This window comes from Schistocerca americana, chromosome 1 (assembly GCF_021461395.2).
Source record: "Schistocerca americana isolate TAMUIC-IGC-003095 chromosome 1, iqSchAmer2.1, whole genome shotgun sequence".
Taxonomy (NCBI): Eukaryota; Metazoa; Arthropoda; class Insecta; order Orthoptera; family Acrididae; genus Schistocerca; species Schistocerca americana.
Genome location: NC_060119.1, coordinates 234,221,227 through 234,237,415, shown reverse-complemented (window position 1 = coordinate 234,237,415; position 16,189 = coordinate 234,221,227). Strand labels below are relative to the sequence as shown.

General features: G+C 40.4%; 1 protein-coding gene across 4 annotated transcripts in view; it reads right to left on the bottom strand.

Annotated features, from left to right (window-relative positions):
- LOC124619345 (atlastin) overlaps nt 1-16,189 on the bottom strand; it is a 134,288-nt gene that overhangs the window by 14,291 nt on the left and 103,808 nt on the right. For all 4 annotated transcript variants that reach the window (XM_047145790.1, XM_047145703.1, XM_047145960.1 and 1 more), the window contains exons 5-6: nt 15,820-15,969; nt 3,868-4,006 (exon numbers count right to left, since the gene is read on the bottom strand). In XM_047145790.1, the coding sequence (XP_047001746.1) occupies nt 3,868-4,006; nt 15,820-15,969 (289 nt within the window). The remainder of the gene's footprint in view (nt 1-3,867; nt 4,007-15,819; nt 15,970-16,189) is intronic.

Below are 16,189 nucleotides of genomic sequence, written 5' to 3'. Positions count from 1 at the left end.
AACCCTGATGGATGTACCAGACGAAATGAACTCCATGTCGATCTAAGTTGGTGCGCAGCTCGTCGTCAGACTGCAAAAGAAGGTCCCTGTGGAATATAATACCCTGGACAATATTTAAGCTCTTATGAGGCATGACGGTAATGGAATCACCCCCCAGCTCGTCACAAGTGAGTAATACCTATGGGTGGGCGGAGGATGATGTTTTTATCGAGACTGACCCTGACCGCATTTTGGACAAGCCCTCCACATCCCCAAACTTGTCCTCTAAATGCTCTACAAAAGACTGAGGCTTCATCAAGACAAAGGAGTTCCCATCAGCTCTCTTACATACGAGGTACCGGGAGGAATAAGGTTCGCTGCCATCCTTAGCCTGGCTTTACTCCCATGGTGTGGCCAGGGAGGTGGACAATTTAGGACCAAACTTCCTTGCATTGTCCTGGGACTTGGAACACTTAGAGACTGCTGGTGTTTGATCACCAGCAAGTGATGACATGGTACACTTCATTGCGCATCATTCGCTCTGATGCTACCCAGTCCGACCAGGGGACCTCCCCACGGGTGCCACCCAGCTGCAGCAATGGCCAGCTGGCAGGATGGCCACTGGCGGGAGTCCCAATGGCCCATGGCGACAGGCATCTACTCCTTGGCATACCTGGGGAGTTAACGGGACAGGCATCAGGAGAGCAATCCCTGTATAGTCAAGGGGCTACAACCAACAGGTTACATGGCGGTCCCCCCCCCAAAACGGACTGGCTACTGTGCTGGATATGAGGTACAAAGAATTCCATGGTCCTTGTTGGCACCGAAAACAACACTGCATAGTGGGTGGAAGAAAATGCACCCAGGAAGGTGTCCTCGCTGAAGAGGTGGAGGATGAGGGGGGACTGCAATGCCACGATGAGAAAGTGGGCTAAAGATTTCAATGTATAATGGACACGATGCACCATGTAAGGCGCCCACGATGCACCATGTAAGGCGCCCTTCCCCAACTGGCTCGCTCTTTGGGAAAATTTTGAAAAATGGACGTCAAACCCTACAGGGGACCATCACAAAGGCCAAAAGGTGAGAGCCTCCTTTTAGTCACCTCTTATGATGTGCAGGAATACCTTGAACCTATTCTAACCCCTGGGCCTGCAAGGAGGAATAATTTCTGGTTCTGAAGGAAGACCACAATAACAATGCAAACAGAAATCCTTTGTCAACTGGTGTTTCTGCAACACTTTTTTGTGATTTCCTGAATCACAGGTGTCAGGCAAGCCAGTAGAATCTATATCAACAATAATCTTTTCCCAAAGTACATTACAATAAGCTGAAGTAAGTTCAAAACTTGGCCAGAGAACTTCCCATGTCTAAAGCCAATTTGCTCTAGCATATGTTTAGCATTGACACATTGGTGACGAGAAATGGGAACCGCAGTTGTGCATACTATGGGCTACACTGATAGGCCTTCATTGGTTAATACTTCAACCACCAGTTACATCATCTCTCTTAAGCAGACAGGTAGGATTTGCTTAACACAGAAAACCTTGGTTCACATGGCTGGACAGCTTTTAATAGGGAACAGGGTAATCAGAGACAAAAATTGTCACTCATTTATCTGTTAAAATGACTGCCCATCCTGGCACCATAGAGATCTTGGAAAGTAAGGAGGAGGACTGGGTGTGAGAGAATTTTACAACTTTCACATAAAGTTGGGGAGCTCTTTACTTCACAAATGGATTGTTACTAGAACAGGCAAGGTCAGATGCTGGCAGCATTCAATGGGTTAATTATTTTACTAAGTCAGTGGGATGCATCACTTCCTGGTGAATTTTCATCTGTTCTTGTAGTAACTATTTGTTTTTCAAAACAGAGAATAACTCATTTATCAGGCTGCCTACTTATACCTTTACTGTGACTTTCACGATCTCTTATGCAATGATAGACAATGACATGAATTTGATAGTAACTGCATATAAGCAGCATGTGGCCTTTACTTTTTCACATGTACATATTCACGACACCACACTTTGTGGCACCCAACAAAATGGTCAATGAGAGAGAATGTGGTGCGGACTACTATTTCAAGGTATATAACAATGGAAAATATATTTCATTATTGTAGTGGAAAATTGTTTATCTTGGTAAGGAAGTAAAATTTTCATTCTTACTCGCGAACACAAAATGACACGGTGAAGATAGGAAAGATTAAAAAGTGATACTTCATTACAAAATGCACAGTTTATGAAATATGCACAACAGTGATTCTGTGCAAAGCATAAAATTTATATTAAGAAGAAAATTTCGCCTGGAAAGTAGATTAAGAACCAACGATTGCTTCGTCAGGAAAGAGGGAAGGAGAGGGAAAGACGAAAGGATGTGGGTTTTAAGGGAGAGGGTAAGGAGTCATTCCAATCCTGGGAGCGGAAAGACTTACCTTACGGGGGGAAAAAAGGACAGGTACACACACACACACACACACACACACACACACACACACACACACACACACACACACACACACACATATCCATCCACACATATACAGACACAAGCAGATTAGATGCCAGCTCCTTTCAGTGTGAAGTGGTAGTAGTGTTGTCTCATCATTGTGGAGAGGATTTGAGGTGGACAAACCATTTGACTGTAATGCAGAAAACAATAACAATACAGCATCTTTCCCATTTTTTTGCAATAGTCTCAGAGCTATATTTACTTGTCATACCATGTGGAGTTTGCTTACAGAGGTTTACAGGCTCTGTGTGCCACAAAAAACAGTACTCTCTCAACAAAACACTACACGACTTAGCAGTTATCTTATCTGAGTATTATTCTGTTTTAAGATGAGGTACTATTCTGTTTAAAGATGAATTGCGGGTTAACACAGAGAGTGATTCTGAGAATCTGGTCATTTGGAGGAAAGGGACGATTGCAATTTTGTGGAAAGATATCGCCGCAGTAAAAAACTATTTTTGTTTTAATGATTGCCATCCCAACTCTGCTCTGTCTCCTCCATTTCGTGATAAAATGAAACAAGACGCCCTTTTTTGAGCTTTTTTATGTCCTCCACAAATCCTATCAAGTATGAATCCCATACTGCAAACCAAATACTCCAGAAGAAGATAGTCAGTCTCTCTAGTACATCTGTTTGCTTCTTCTAAGAGTTCCAGCAATAAAATTCAGCATTTCATTAGCCTTCCATTGATCTTTTCTATGAAATAGTTCCAGTTTTCTTATTTGTAATTAATACCCCCTGGTACTTAATTACATCTACAACCTTTAATTTTTAAATTATTACTGATGTGGAGGACCTCTCTCTTTTTATTGTTTAGGGTAAATTGACTCTTTTTGCACCATGCAGATATTGTGCCTACATAATTATGCAATTTGTTAGCTGGTGCTTTATATATATGCATTTGGATTTAAGTTCTAACACTCCCAGCAAGGTTCATTGGTGACCTACAGAGAGAACATGAGCAGTTACAGGAAATATTGCCTGGGGTACATTATACCATTATCCATAGTACACCAAGTAGTTGTGCATCAAGCATTACCATATGAAGACGTGCATCCAGCATTATACCATATGAGGACATCACAACTGTTATTGATATTCTGTCTGTTGCAGTGGCAGGACACAACACAGTATTTAGCACCTACAACTCATTGTCTCTCTTGCGTTCATATCACTGTCTCATGGTTCACAATTTTATTAACATATTTTTTCCTTCAAAAATGTTTCACTGATGTTAATAATCCCATTAATTTATGGACCTAAACATGTATCAAGGACTACTATACAATTAGATGGACACAGTTATGCTTGCTATCACATCACTATTTTATTGCTACTGTCTGTACATCATATGTTTACATATAACAACTCACCTGAAAGTTTACCGTCAAATTCAGGATGTGTGGCGACTTTCAGTCCTGGGTGAGGCATAAGAAAGCATGAAATATCTGAAAAACACGACCTTATGTGTTGTCGTAGTGACTGCAATTCTGGGTGTTGTTTCTTTGAAATCTGGAGGGGGAAAAAAGATTTTGTATCATATCATTACTAGACAAAATAAGTAAATCCTTCCTGCACTGATTCAAATGCTGTTCGGTATAAAAATAGCATATCCTTAACATGTGAGAAATACAGGTGGCATGCTATGGTAATGAAGTAAAATTTTACTGAAGCATTTTTTATTAAAATACTGAAAGGTTGACAAAGAATTACAATTTATTTTAGGTGTTTTTTAGAAGATGAGTAATGGGTATATTAGTCATATGGAGTCTGTATGTGTGGCCAAAAAAAGATCACATCCAAAGAGCTGTTAAGTCAATTTGTGGCATCTGTCAGAACACTGTAGCATGAACTGTTAATTTAATTCTAAATATGAACTAAGTTTCTTACACTAGTGCTATTTCTGAAATCATAGTGTGTATTATAATACCACAAATACATCATGCAAAATTGCCAAAATATGTACATATAAGGCGGTAAAACAGTGGCCGTAAGAGAAATATTGCTGTAAGCTGTGGTTCAAATAATATGCCTTAGTGGAAGTCAGCTGCACATCAGGCATCCATCATTGTTCTATGGAGATGCTGGTAGAACAAAGAAATTGCTGAAAGGATTCAACTGAGTCATCAAATACAACACGCGAGATGAAATGATGTGTGTGGCAAATGTGTACTTTTACTTTGATGACACAGCCTAGCAATTTATCAAGAATAATAATGACAAGCTAAATAAATTTCAATTCTAGGTCGAACTTAATGAAACATTTGGCGTCAACTGGCAACAAGTACACTTATAATAAGAACTATTCAAGAACAGAGCCAAACATCATAGGAAAACAACACGTTCCTACATACAACATATTTTGGCCCCAATGTCACACACAAGGTCTGTTCAAAAAATTCCAGAACATTCATAATTTCACACCAATGGTGTGTTGGAACGAACCACAGTTAGCATCCCTGCACATGCCTATGTTTAATGTGTAACTGCTGGAGGTTTCATTATTGTATGTCTGTTAGTTATTGTTCAGTGCTATATTGAGAAGAATGTTGTGTCTTACAGTTTGTAAATATTGAGATGGCAGAGTTGAAGAGCAACATGTCAGCATTAAGTTTTGCATGAAACTCAAGAAAACCTTCACAGAGAGGTGACAAATTATGCAGTAAGCCTACAGTGATGAGCGCTTAAGGTATACTCTGTGTTATGAATCATTCACATGGTTTAAAAATGGCTGGGCAGAAGTTATAGATTACCCCTGTTCAGGATGCCCTTCAGGGGTCTACAGACGACACTCATGACAGGAACATCAATGAAATTGTGTGTGCCAATCAAAGACTGACAGTCCAAGAGATTGCAGAAGAATGTAACATTTCAGCTGCATCTTGTCATGAAATCCTTACACAGCATCTCGGAATGCATGCTGCAAGTTTGCCCTACGGCTCATGAGGCAATATCAGAAAGACCTTTGCCTCACAATCTGCGAACAGCTTTTGGATCGCACTACTGAGAACAAGATGTTCCTTAAGAGAACTGTATGGCCCCTGTGGACTTTTTTTTTTTATTTCCAACACTGAAAACCCCACTGCAACAATGAAGATTTTCAACGACAGTTGAGATGAAAGAAAATTCACAGGCTGTGTGTCGCGCTATCCAGCAAGAGGCGTACCAAGACCATTTCCGGAAGTGGAAACAGCATTGGGAGCAGGGTATCAATTGTGCAGAAGAGTATTTCAAAGGAGACCATGCACAATAAGTAAGAGGTAAGTAAGTATAGAATTTTTTTTTGGATAAGTTCGGAAATTTTTTGAACAGACATTGTATATGACAGAACTGGACAAAATCTCACCCTTGATGGAAGGAGCTGCAGAAGACAAGTTCTCTTAAAGCATGTCACAATAACTGAGGAGTTTATTAAGTGGTGCCAACACACTGATTAAGTGAAACAGAAAATAATTAGACAAAAGTAGTATGACCGACCACAGATTGCAGTTTTTATGGAAGTTGTGAAAGACCACAACCTCAACTCTCACACACACCAGGTAGTGAGAGAAGACGTACAGTATTTTACGCCGACCGGAACTGATGGAGCAGGTAAACAGAGATAGCAGCCCATGGACTCTGCCAACTCTGATGTATGCTCCGGTCATATCAAACAACACAGCTCCCGACCAACACACACACACACACACACACACACACACACACACACACACCAAATCCTATGCCAAGTCGGACTCCCCATAAAAGAACAGACATTTAGAGAAACCCACGTTAGTGTGGAGTGTATTTCCACTGAGGCCAACCTGGATGCATTGTACACTAATTCAGAGAAAGAACGCACTTTAAACAACAACTATGCCACCAGACATCAACCATCACAACATTTCTATTCGTGCCAGACAACTGCAGATGATTACAGTCAATTGTGGGACGAAGCCCATCGCTGTATCATGGATGAGGTCATTCATCAACAACACGCTGTAGCCATTCCCTGATGCCACACAAAGGTACCAGCTATTTGCCCAGCCACAGACTTCATGTAAACTAAGTGAAGCAATCTATGAAGTGAGCTCACCAAAGATGTAAATCCTCCACGGGCAACAGTCACCGAGATATCAGGGAATCTCACTGACATCATCATCATCATCATCATCATCATCATCATCATCATAGGCCAAACTGTCCAGGCACTAATCAACTCAGTGGTTCCCTTTTCTGTAATGACCAATGCTTACTATCATTTAATGAAGGCCATGTGCTGTGATACGAAGTCACAAATGAGAAATACATTCAGCTGACAGGAATGTGTATTGCAAAAATTACTACAGAACACAGCCCTTTGTATTTGTTGTTTCAACAGAATGGCATCATAATCTTACATCTCAGATGGGACTTCTTATAGGCATCACAAACAGCAATAGACTGCGGCATATCAGAGCTATCCCAACAAGCACACGTAACGAAGATAGTTCTGGTTGTTTGCCACTGCAGACATTATTAACCCACCATCACCAACGAGACAAGTTCCAGTCATCAATCAAGATGCTGAGTTAAACTGTGAAGCAGGTTAACAAAAGAAATTTACAACCAGTGACAATCATAAGCGTTGTAGATGGTCAAGGAGAATTAACTGGCATGAGAAACCAGAACTCATCTCTAAAGGTACGTGCGCAGGGACAGCCAAACAAGTCCAGTAAGGGCACTTAGTGGCATCAATGAAGAATTGTGCTTCACTACCACTATATACCACTATAGACAACGTAGGGGAGAAAGCTACCATCGAACTGTGTATAGGCTCTGGCATGACCAAGGAACAACATAGACGAATGACAGCTGCTCTGAGTCAACTTCTGGATGCTTTCAAATTTGAGATGGAGTACAGACAGACCAAATGGTCCATGGTGAAACACTTTATCAACACTCAGGATCATCCATCAATTACCCAACAATCATAACTAGAGTCGTCATCCAAACAGGTAATCCAGGAAGAAGTGAGGAAGATGCTGCAAGATTACTTCACTGAACCTCCATAGATTCCCTGGTCCTCTCCTGTGGTCCTTTCAAAGAAAAAGACAGAACACGGTGTGTATCTACTGTCGACAACTGGGGGTGGGGGGGGGGGGGGGGGGTGGGGGGGGGAGGTAATCACCAAGAAAGGTATCTTTCCATTGCCATGCTGTGATGACTACTCAGCACATTCATGATGTGAGAAGTTGTTTCGGAATTTGTTGTACTATCGGCAATTCATAAAGGACTTCCATACCCAGTCAAATCTGCTGCAAGAACCACAGCAAAGATATATATCAAATTTTTCTGGAATGATGAGAAAAAAGTTCTTTCCTTATCCTTAAGCAAGTGTTATCATCATCTCCTTTCCCAGCCTGACAATGAGAATACGGAGACAGAACTTCCCACCAACACTTGGGTTTATGGAATAGGAGCAGTTGTAGTGCAAATTGAGAAAGGTACTAGAAAGTGCTGAGAAGGTGATGGCTTATTAACTGTTTTCATTCTCTACACAATATTTCAACAACTGATGCAGCTGTCTCTTCAGGTGCTGCACGATTCCAATCAGATTGGTTGGCAGAGAGTACACATAACAGCAGAACTCACAATACCTGATGAAGGTAGCTGGATCAATCATCAAAAAATTGTGCAGAAAATGGCAACAACTTCAGTGAACACCCGGAACCATGAGATGAACTACTGTGAAAACAAGAAAGAGTGCCTTACTCTTGTTTCTGCCATCAGCTAGTTCTTGCCACATTTATTTGTAAACCATTCACTGCTGTGATGGATCACCATTCTGTATGCCAGCTGACTAGAGTGAAGGATCCATAAGGTCAACTGGAAAGAAGGGCATCAAGGCTTCAGGAGTACTTCAGTGGTACTTCAGCGCGCGCGCGAACACACACACACACACACACACACACACACACACACAAGGCACCAACTACTTTACAAGGAATCCTTTGCACAATACAGCAGTTTGGACAAAGTTTCAGTCACCAGTAGTTTAAATGACATTGCTGCTGTACAAATGGAAGGTACTGTACTGCTGAAAACCATAGAAGACTTAAAGAGGGAGGATGAACTGACCAAAAAAGAATTTCAATAATAAACGGAGCACTGTATAAAAGGAACGATGATCCAATAGGATTGAAATGGTTGCTCATCATCCCAGTTCTGCAGTCAGATATCTGGATGTATTTCCACACCCCAACAACTTCTGTTCACCTGGAATTCATGAAGACCATGGACAGAATCAGACAAAGGTATTATTGGCCAGGTCCCTACTGACCCGTTCAACACTGTGAGAGCCACTGCAAAGAATGTCAATGATGGCACCACATGCCATTATTTCCTCCAATGCATTTGGTACTATCCTCATCCACAGCAGTTCCATTCCACTAAACTGGATTTGACATCTTGGGAAGGTTCCTGAAATCGACAAATGATAATCGATGGATAACCATTTGCTCCGACTACCTTACCTGCTATACTGTCACCAAAGCCATGCTGACAGCTGGTGTTCCAGAAAATGTGAAGTTGGTTGTAAAATACATCATTTGAAGCACAGAGCACCCAGTGTGGTGATTCGGATCTTGGAAAAGTTTTCCAATTGAGACTAGCATCGGAGGCAATTTCTTGTTGCTTCATCACCCATGGGAAGACAATTGCATACCATCTCTGGACGAATGGCTTCACAGAACACTTAAACAAGATGTTGCCAGACATGTGCATATAACACAGTAGTGCATGACACACAGGCCTCACACCATTTGTTCTGCTCCATGGACACAAGGCCCAAAATGACAACAGACACACAGTTCCCATTTCAACTAGGCAATACTGCAGATGACTGTGAAATCCTATGTCACCAGGATTGACTCTGACCACAATCTATTGGTTATGAACTGTAGACTAAAACTGAAGAAATTGCAAAAAGGTGGGAATTTAAGGAGATGGGACTTGGATAAGCTGACTAAACCAGAGGTTGTACAGAGTTTCAGGGACAGCATAAGGGAACAATTGACAGGAATGGGGGAGAGAAATACAGTAGAAGAAGAATGGGTAGCTCTGAGGGATGAAGTAGTGAAGGCAGCAGAGGATCAAGTAGGTAAAAAGACGAGGGCTAGTAGAAATCCTTGGGTAACAGAAGATATATTGAATTTAATTGATAAAAGGAGAAAATACAAAAATGCACTAAATGAAGCAGGCAAAAAGGAATACAAACGTCTCAAAAATGAGATCGACAGGAAGTGCAAAATGGCTAAGCAGTCATGGCTAGAGGACAAATGTAAGGTTGTAGAGGCTTATCTCACTAGGGGTAAGATAGATACAGCCTACAGGAAAATTAAAGAGGCCTTTGAAGAAAAGAGAACCACTTGTATGAATATCAAGAGCTCAGATGGAATCTCAATTCTAAGCAAAGAGGGGAAAGCAGAAAGGTGGAAGTATATAGAGGGTCTATACAAGGGCGATGTACTTGAGGACAATATTATGGAAATGGAAGAGGATGTAGATGAAGATGAAATGGGAGATACAATACTGCGTGAAGAGTTTCACAGAGCACTGAAAGACCTGAGTCGAAACAAGGCCCCGGGAGTAGACAACATTCCATTAGAACTACTGACGGCCTTGGGAGAGCCAGTCCTGACAAAACTCTACCATCTGGTGAGCAAGATGTACGAGACAGGCGAAATACCCTCAGACTTCAAGAAGAATATAATAATTCCAATCCCAAAGAAATCAGGTGTTGACAGATGTGAAAATTACCGAACTATCAGTTTAATAAGTCAAAGCTGCAAAATACTAACGCGAATTATTTACAGACGAATGGAAAAACTGGTAGAAGCCGACCTCGGGGAAGATCAGTTTGGATTCCGTAGAAATGTTGTAACACGTGAGGCAATACTGACCTTACGACTTATCTTAGAAGCTAGATTAAGGAAAGGCAAACCTACGTTTCTAGCATTTGTAGACTTAGAGAAACCTTTTGACAATGTTGACTGGAATACTCTCCTTCAAATTCTAAAGGTGGCAGGGGTAAATACAGGGAGCGAAAGGCTATTTACAATTTGTACAGAAACCAGACGGCAGTTATGAGTGAGGGACATGAAAGGGAAGCAGTGGTTGGGAAGGGAGTGAGACAGGGTTGTAGCCTCTCCCCAATGTTATGCAATCTGTATATTGAGCAAGCAATAAAGGAAACAAAAGAAAAATTTGGAGTAGGTATTAAAATCCAGGGAGAAGAAATAAAAACTTTGAGGTTCGCCGATGACATTGTAATTCTGTCAGAGACAGCAAAGGACCTGGAAGAGCAGTTGAACGGAATGGACACTGTCTTGAAAGGTGGACATAAGATGAACATCAACAAAAGCAAAACGAGGATATAAAATGTAGACTGGCAATGGCAAGGAAAGCGTTTCTGAAGAAGAAAAATTTGTTAACATCAAGTACAGATTTAAATGTCAGGAAGTCGTTTCTGAAAGTATTTGTATGGAGTGTAGCCATGTATAGAAGTGAAACATGGACGATAAATAGTTTGGACAAGAAGAGAATAGAAGCTTTCGAAATGTGGTGCTACAGAAGAATGTTGAAGATTAGGTGGGTAGATCACGTAACTAATGAGGAGGTATTGAATAGGATTGAGGAGAAGAGAAGTTTGTGGCACAACTTGACTAGAAGAAGAGATCGGTTGGTAGGACATGTCCTGAGGCATCAGGGGATCACAAATTTAGCATTGGAGGGCAGCGTGGAGGGTAAAAACCGTAGAGGGAGACCAAGAGATGAATACACTAAGCAGATTCAGAAGGATGTAGGTTGCAGTAGGTACTGGGAGATGAAGGAGCTTGCACAGGATAGATTAGCATGGAGAGCTGTATCAAACCAGTCTCAGGACTGAAGACGACGACAACAACAACAACAACAACAACAGGACTGTAAATACAGGGCAACTGGCTCACCTACTGACCCTGGTCTGTGAGTGCTGTAACATCATCAAGCACTGGCCAGTGACATAGTGTGGGCGACTTGATACAGATTTTTACACCTGTGCGAAAAATGAGACTATCGGAAAAGTTATGAAAGTGCTACTTTCGGCCATATCATATCCTTTGTTGCTTTTCAGACATTACATTTGAAGTTGAGGATTATGATCCTTCATCAAGACATCAGCCATCTCATTTGTAATGATAGCATGTTCAGGAATATTCAATATTTGTATAAATAACTCAACTCTGCCCAGGAGTTCAGTTCTGATCCGTCTGTCTGTCTGTATGCTGGTGTTTGTAATGAATGTGATACTAGTTTGAGGTGTTTTACTTCATTTATTACCCTGCTTCAGATATGGACTCTAGTGTGATTATCACATGACAATACTAGTAGACAACTTTGTTTTTAACATATTTAAAATACAGAACTGTCACATTACTTTTAATTTATTGATTAGTTTTACTCAATACATGTGAGCATCCTCTCAATTAACTGCCTGCTGGCAACACGTTAGAGGTCTAAAGAACAAACTGGCTCCATTGGATGATTGTACAAACAGTGCTTTAAACCTCTAATGTGTTGCCACACGGGCAACAAATATTTGAGGATACTCACACTTGGTGAGTGAAGCTAGTTAATAAATGAAGTAATACGCAACCTGTGGCATTTTCTCTGTACGTTAATTACAATGGTTGCTGTGTTCTCTGAATGCAATGTCCGCATTGGCAGGCTGAACAATAAATATTTACTGATGTTACCCACACAATAGTATATGAGCACATGAGAAAAATATGCTTATAAATATATATATATATGAGGTATAAAAAAAACTTCCCGTACTATATATTTTCAGTGTTAACTTATACAGTAACAAGACATCTTGGACACCCTGTATGACACTAACAGCATTCTCTATGGAGATTTATCTGACATATTGCCCAGAAATATCAAGTCCATCAAAAGACAACATTAAGTCATGTTACAGTGACTTCTGAATAAAAAGAGCGGTTACTACCCCCCACAATTGGGCTTTTGCATGTGTCTGAGGGGGAAAATGCACTACACAATGAGTGCAAACGTGGTAGTAGGATAGTCATCATCCACAACTTCAATATTAATTAAGTGAACAGCATATATATCAAAAACAAAGATTCCATGACTTACCAAACGGGAAAGCGCTGGTAGATAGACACAATAATAAAACACAACACACACACACAAAATTTCAAGCTTTCGCAACCAACGATTGCTTCGTCAGGAAAGAGGGAAGGAGAGGGAAAGACGAAAGGATGTGGGTTTTAAGGGAGAGGGTAAGGAGTGATTCCAATCCCGGGAGCGGAAAGACTTACCTTACGGGGGGAAAAAAGGACAGGTACACACACACACACACACACACACACACACACACACACACACACACACAAAAGCAGACATATTTAAAGGCCTTGGTTGTGAAATGTGATGTACACTGAACACTTATTATAGTTAAAATTAAGACTGTACGTGCAGAACATTAAAATATCAGAGGGTATCGCAAGCATACATCTGTCATAAATACACGGAATGAAGGTGGGTTACCCCAAAGATCTTTTTTTCCCCACTGCATCTCAAATGACAATATGCAATGAATGTGTGATATTTACATAGCCTGCAGGTGTATGTTACATTAACATTGAAGTGGCATAGTTCAAAATGCAGATGTCTTGTGACTGCAGAGTGTCTTACTTGGGTTAAGATCAATTTTTACCACTAGGTTGCTTCACGATACCCAAGACGGCAAAATTAGCCAATCACTGGGAAACAATATTTTGTTAATATGTTGGACAATTTCACAACAAAAACAAATAATAACTGATAGGAGCAAAAAAATTAAGTATTTTGTTAAAAAATATTTCCATAAGCAGGAAAAGAACTACTTTCAAGTAATTTAATGTTGCTGTGTTCTCAAGTACAAATCAAATACCTTTGTGTAAACAAAAATTCAGTTTTTTTAACATCAACATGCTGACATATTGTATTTTAATTCCACAAGAAAATTGTTCAGTAGCTAATGACTAATGCAATGTTATTGTGGCACACAACCTTTCTGTGTCCACACTAATGGCACTAGATAAAAATCACTGAAGCCACTTTACTCTTCAATTTATTTGTCAAGCACTCTGTATTTATACCCAATTTATGTTTTTGGACAATATTAATATCAGTAGTTCTTTCGGGATTCAATACTGAACCATTATCAATTAAAAATATTTTACATGTTTTTGTAGACAATGAAGGTGAAAACTGACGGGACACATCCAGCAACATTGTCTACAAAACTGACAAAACAACAGAGGTGAGGCAGATAGTAACACTGAATATCAATAGACTTGACTTACAGAACCTGTAGGTCCCATTGGGAAATACTTATCCGCTTGTGACATAAGAAATTACTGTGTATTAGCATACATTAATTAAATTAATACGCTTGCAAGCATAACGTAGAGCAGCAGTTCCCAATCTCGAGCAGCGTGAGAGAATTACAATGGAGGGAGGGGGAGGTGGTGCACAGACAGCTGAGAAGAAAGCAGTTATATGGACAACTCAAGAATGTTACATTCTTATTAAAGTTAGCAAGCACTTTTTTTAGTTGTTTGCATCAGCTTTGCCTCATACGTCACTAAGTTATTGGGGACAACATGTTCTTCAGCCTGCACTCTGCATTCTGAACTTTGTACTAAACCTGTTGTGTTCTGTAGAAGTAAGTAATATTTTTATTGGTTTTGTATGTGAATGAAAATATCTGCTAAAATAAAATTGTACAATGAAGATACAACTCATTGAAGCCTATGCTTCTGGATCATCATCCAACATAACTCATCTGGTATTTGAAAATAAACCAAAACAGATTTTTGTTGGAAAAAGAAATTCTTTAAACTGCACAAAACTGCCCTTGTAGGAAAATTTTAAAGTTACTGAAGCACAATATGAAATTTCTCTCTTAACAGCGAAGATAAAAACTTCATACTACTGGTGTTGTCAATCGAACCTTCCATTCTTGAAACAACCAGAATCGTTTTTGGAGAAGACCGTCAGCAAAAAGTAAACAAGATACCTCTTTCAAACAAAAGTGTGCAACATAGAATCGAAGAAATGACACAATGTGGAAGGACAGACACTTAAAAGACTGAAAACATCAATTTTTTGCCTTGCAGAGTGACGATTCTAGTGATACAGTTCAACAATGTCACTTAATAATATACTGCTGATTTGTGGACAATAAGAAAATAATGGAAGAACTACTGTTTTCTAGAAATTTAGAAACACTATCAGAAGGTGCTGCTGTGTTTTCTGCTGTTAACGAATTTATGGTTGAAAATTTTTTGCCTTTGGACAGAGTAATGGGAATTTGTTGCTTGGTTGTTTGGGAGAAGAGGCCAAACAGCGAGGTCATCAGTCTCATTGGATTAGGGAAGGATGGGGAAGGGAGGCGGCCGTGCCCTTTCAAAGGAACCATCCCAGCATTTGCCTGGGGCGATTTAGGGAAATCACGGAAAACCTAAATCAGGATGGCCGGACGCGGGATTGAACCGTCGTCCTCCCGAATGCGAGTCCAGTGTGCTACCACTGCGCCACCTCGCTCGGTGGGAATTTGTACTGACAGAGCACCAGTCATGTTAGGTTCATGTTCTGGCTTCCTAAGTACTGCCAAAGAAAAAAAATCCTGACCTTACTGGCACCCACTGTATGATCCACAGGCAAGCTCAGCTTCAGAAACTTTGCCTGAGAAACTGAACACTGCACAGACAGTGGCCATCAGTGTAGTTAATGAAAGTCAAGTGCTGTGAATCACCTGAGTTTGAACCACTGTCCTCCCAAATGCGAGTCCAGTGTGCTAACCATTGCATCACCTCGTTCGGTTATGAAGTTGTAATTAATGTGTTATGGATACAAGACTAAATAAAATAAAGACAACAATTTGCTTCGTTATTAGAGAGCAGTGGCCCCGGCTGATAGACGTGGGGAGAGGTAGGTGGGATAGTTACCCATATCACTCCTTCACCACTGCCTCTCCCACCCCTTCCTCCTACCCCTCTTCCTCATTAGTGTCGCCACAATGGTGCACATTCAGGTGTGTGAATGTGTGTACTTTCTGCTAGAAGAAGAGACAGGATTTGAAAGCTAGTTAATACTGTGTTTTGTGAATTGTATCTATGTGCTATATATCAGTCTGCTAAAGGTGAGTGATAGCCTTTCCATTATTTTATGTTATTAATGAGTTACTAAATCAAATTATTTTGTAAGGTCACTAAGTTCCTTTCAGACCACGCCGAAGTGAATACACTTACCTGCAATCTCCTGTCTAGTATTTTGCGTCCTCCAGATTCTCCGTACTCTGCCTCATAAGGGAAACTCCAGTCTCTAACAAGGAACTGAAGTTTTTGGAAAGGCTTCGTACCACTGTCCTCAAGGGCCAGCCTGCCATATTCTGTGAACAACTAGAGAGAAAAATTTATTTAGATGAGTTATTTGTTAATGGTATATACTCAGTGATTTTTTTTAACTATACCATTTCTAACAAGGTTAATGATCTACTTGAGGTTGCTACACCACCAAAATATTTCAGTTTATAGCACTGCAGAAATAAAATTCTTAACTTTCTCCCAGAAGTATAGCAATCTGCTTGATATACCACCCACAGTATCTGAAACATGGACT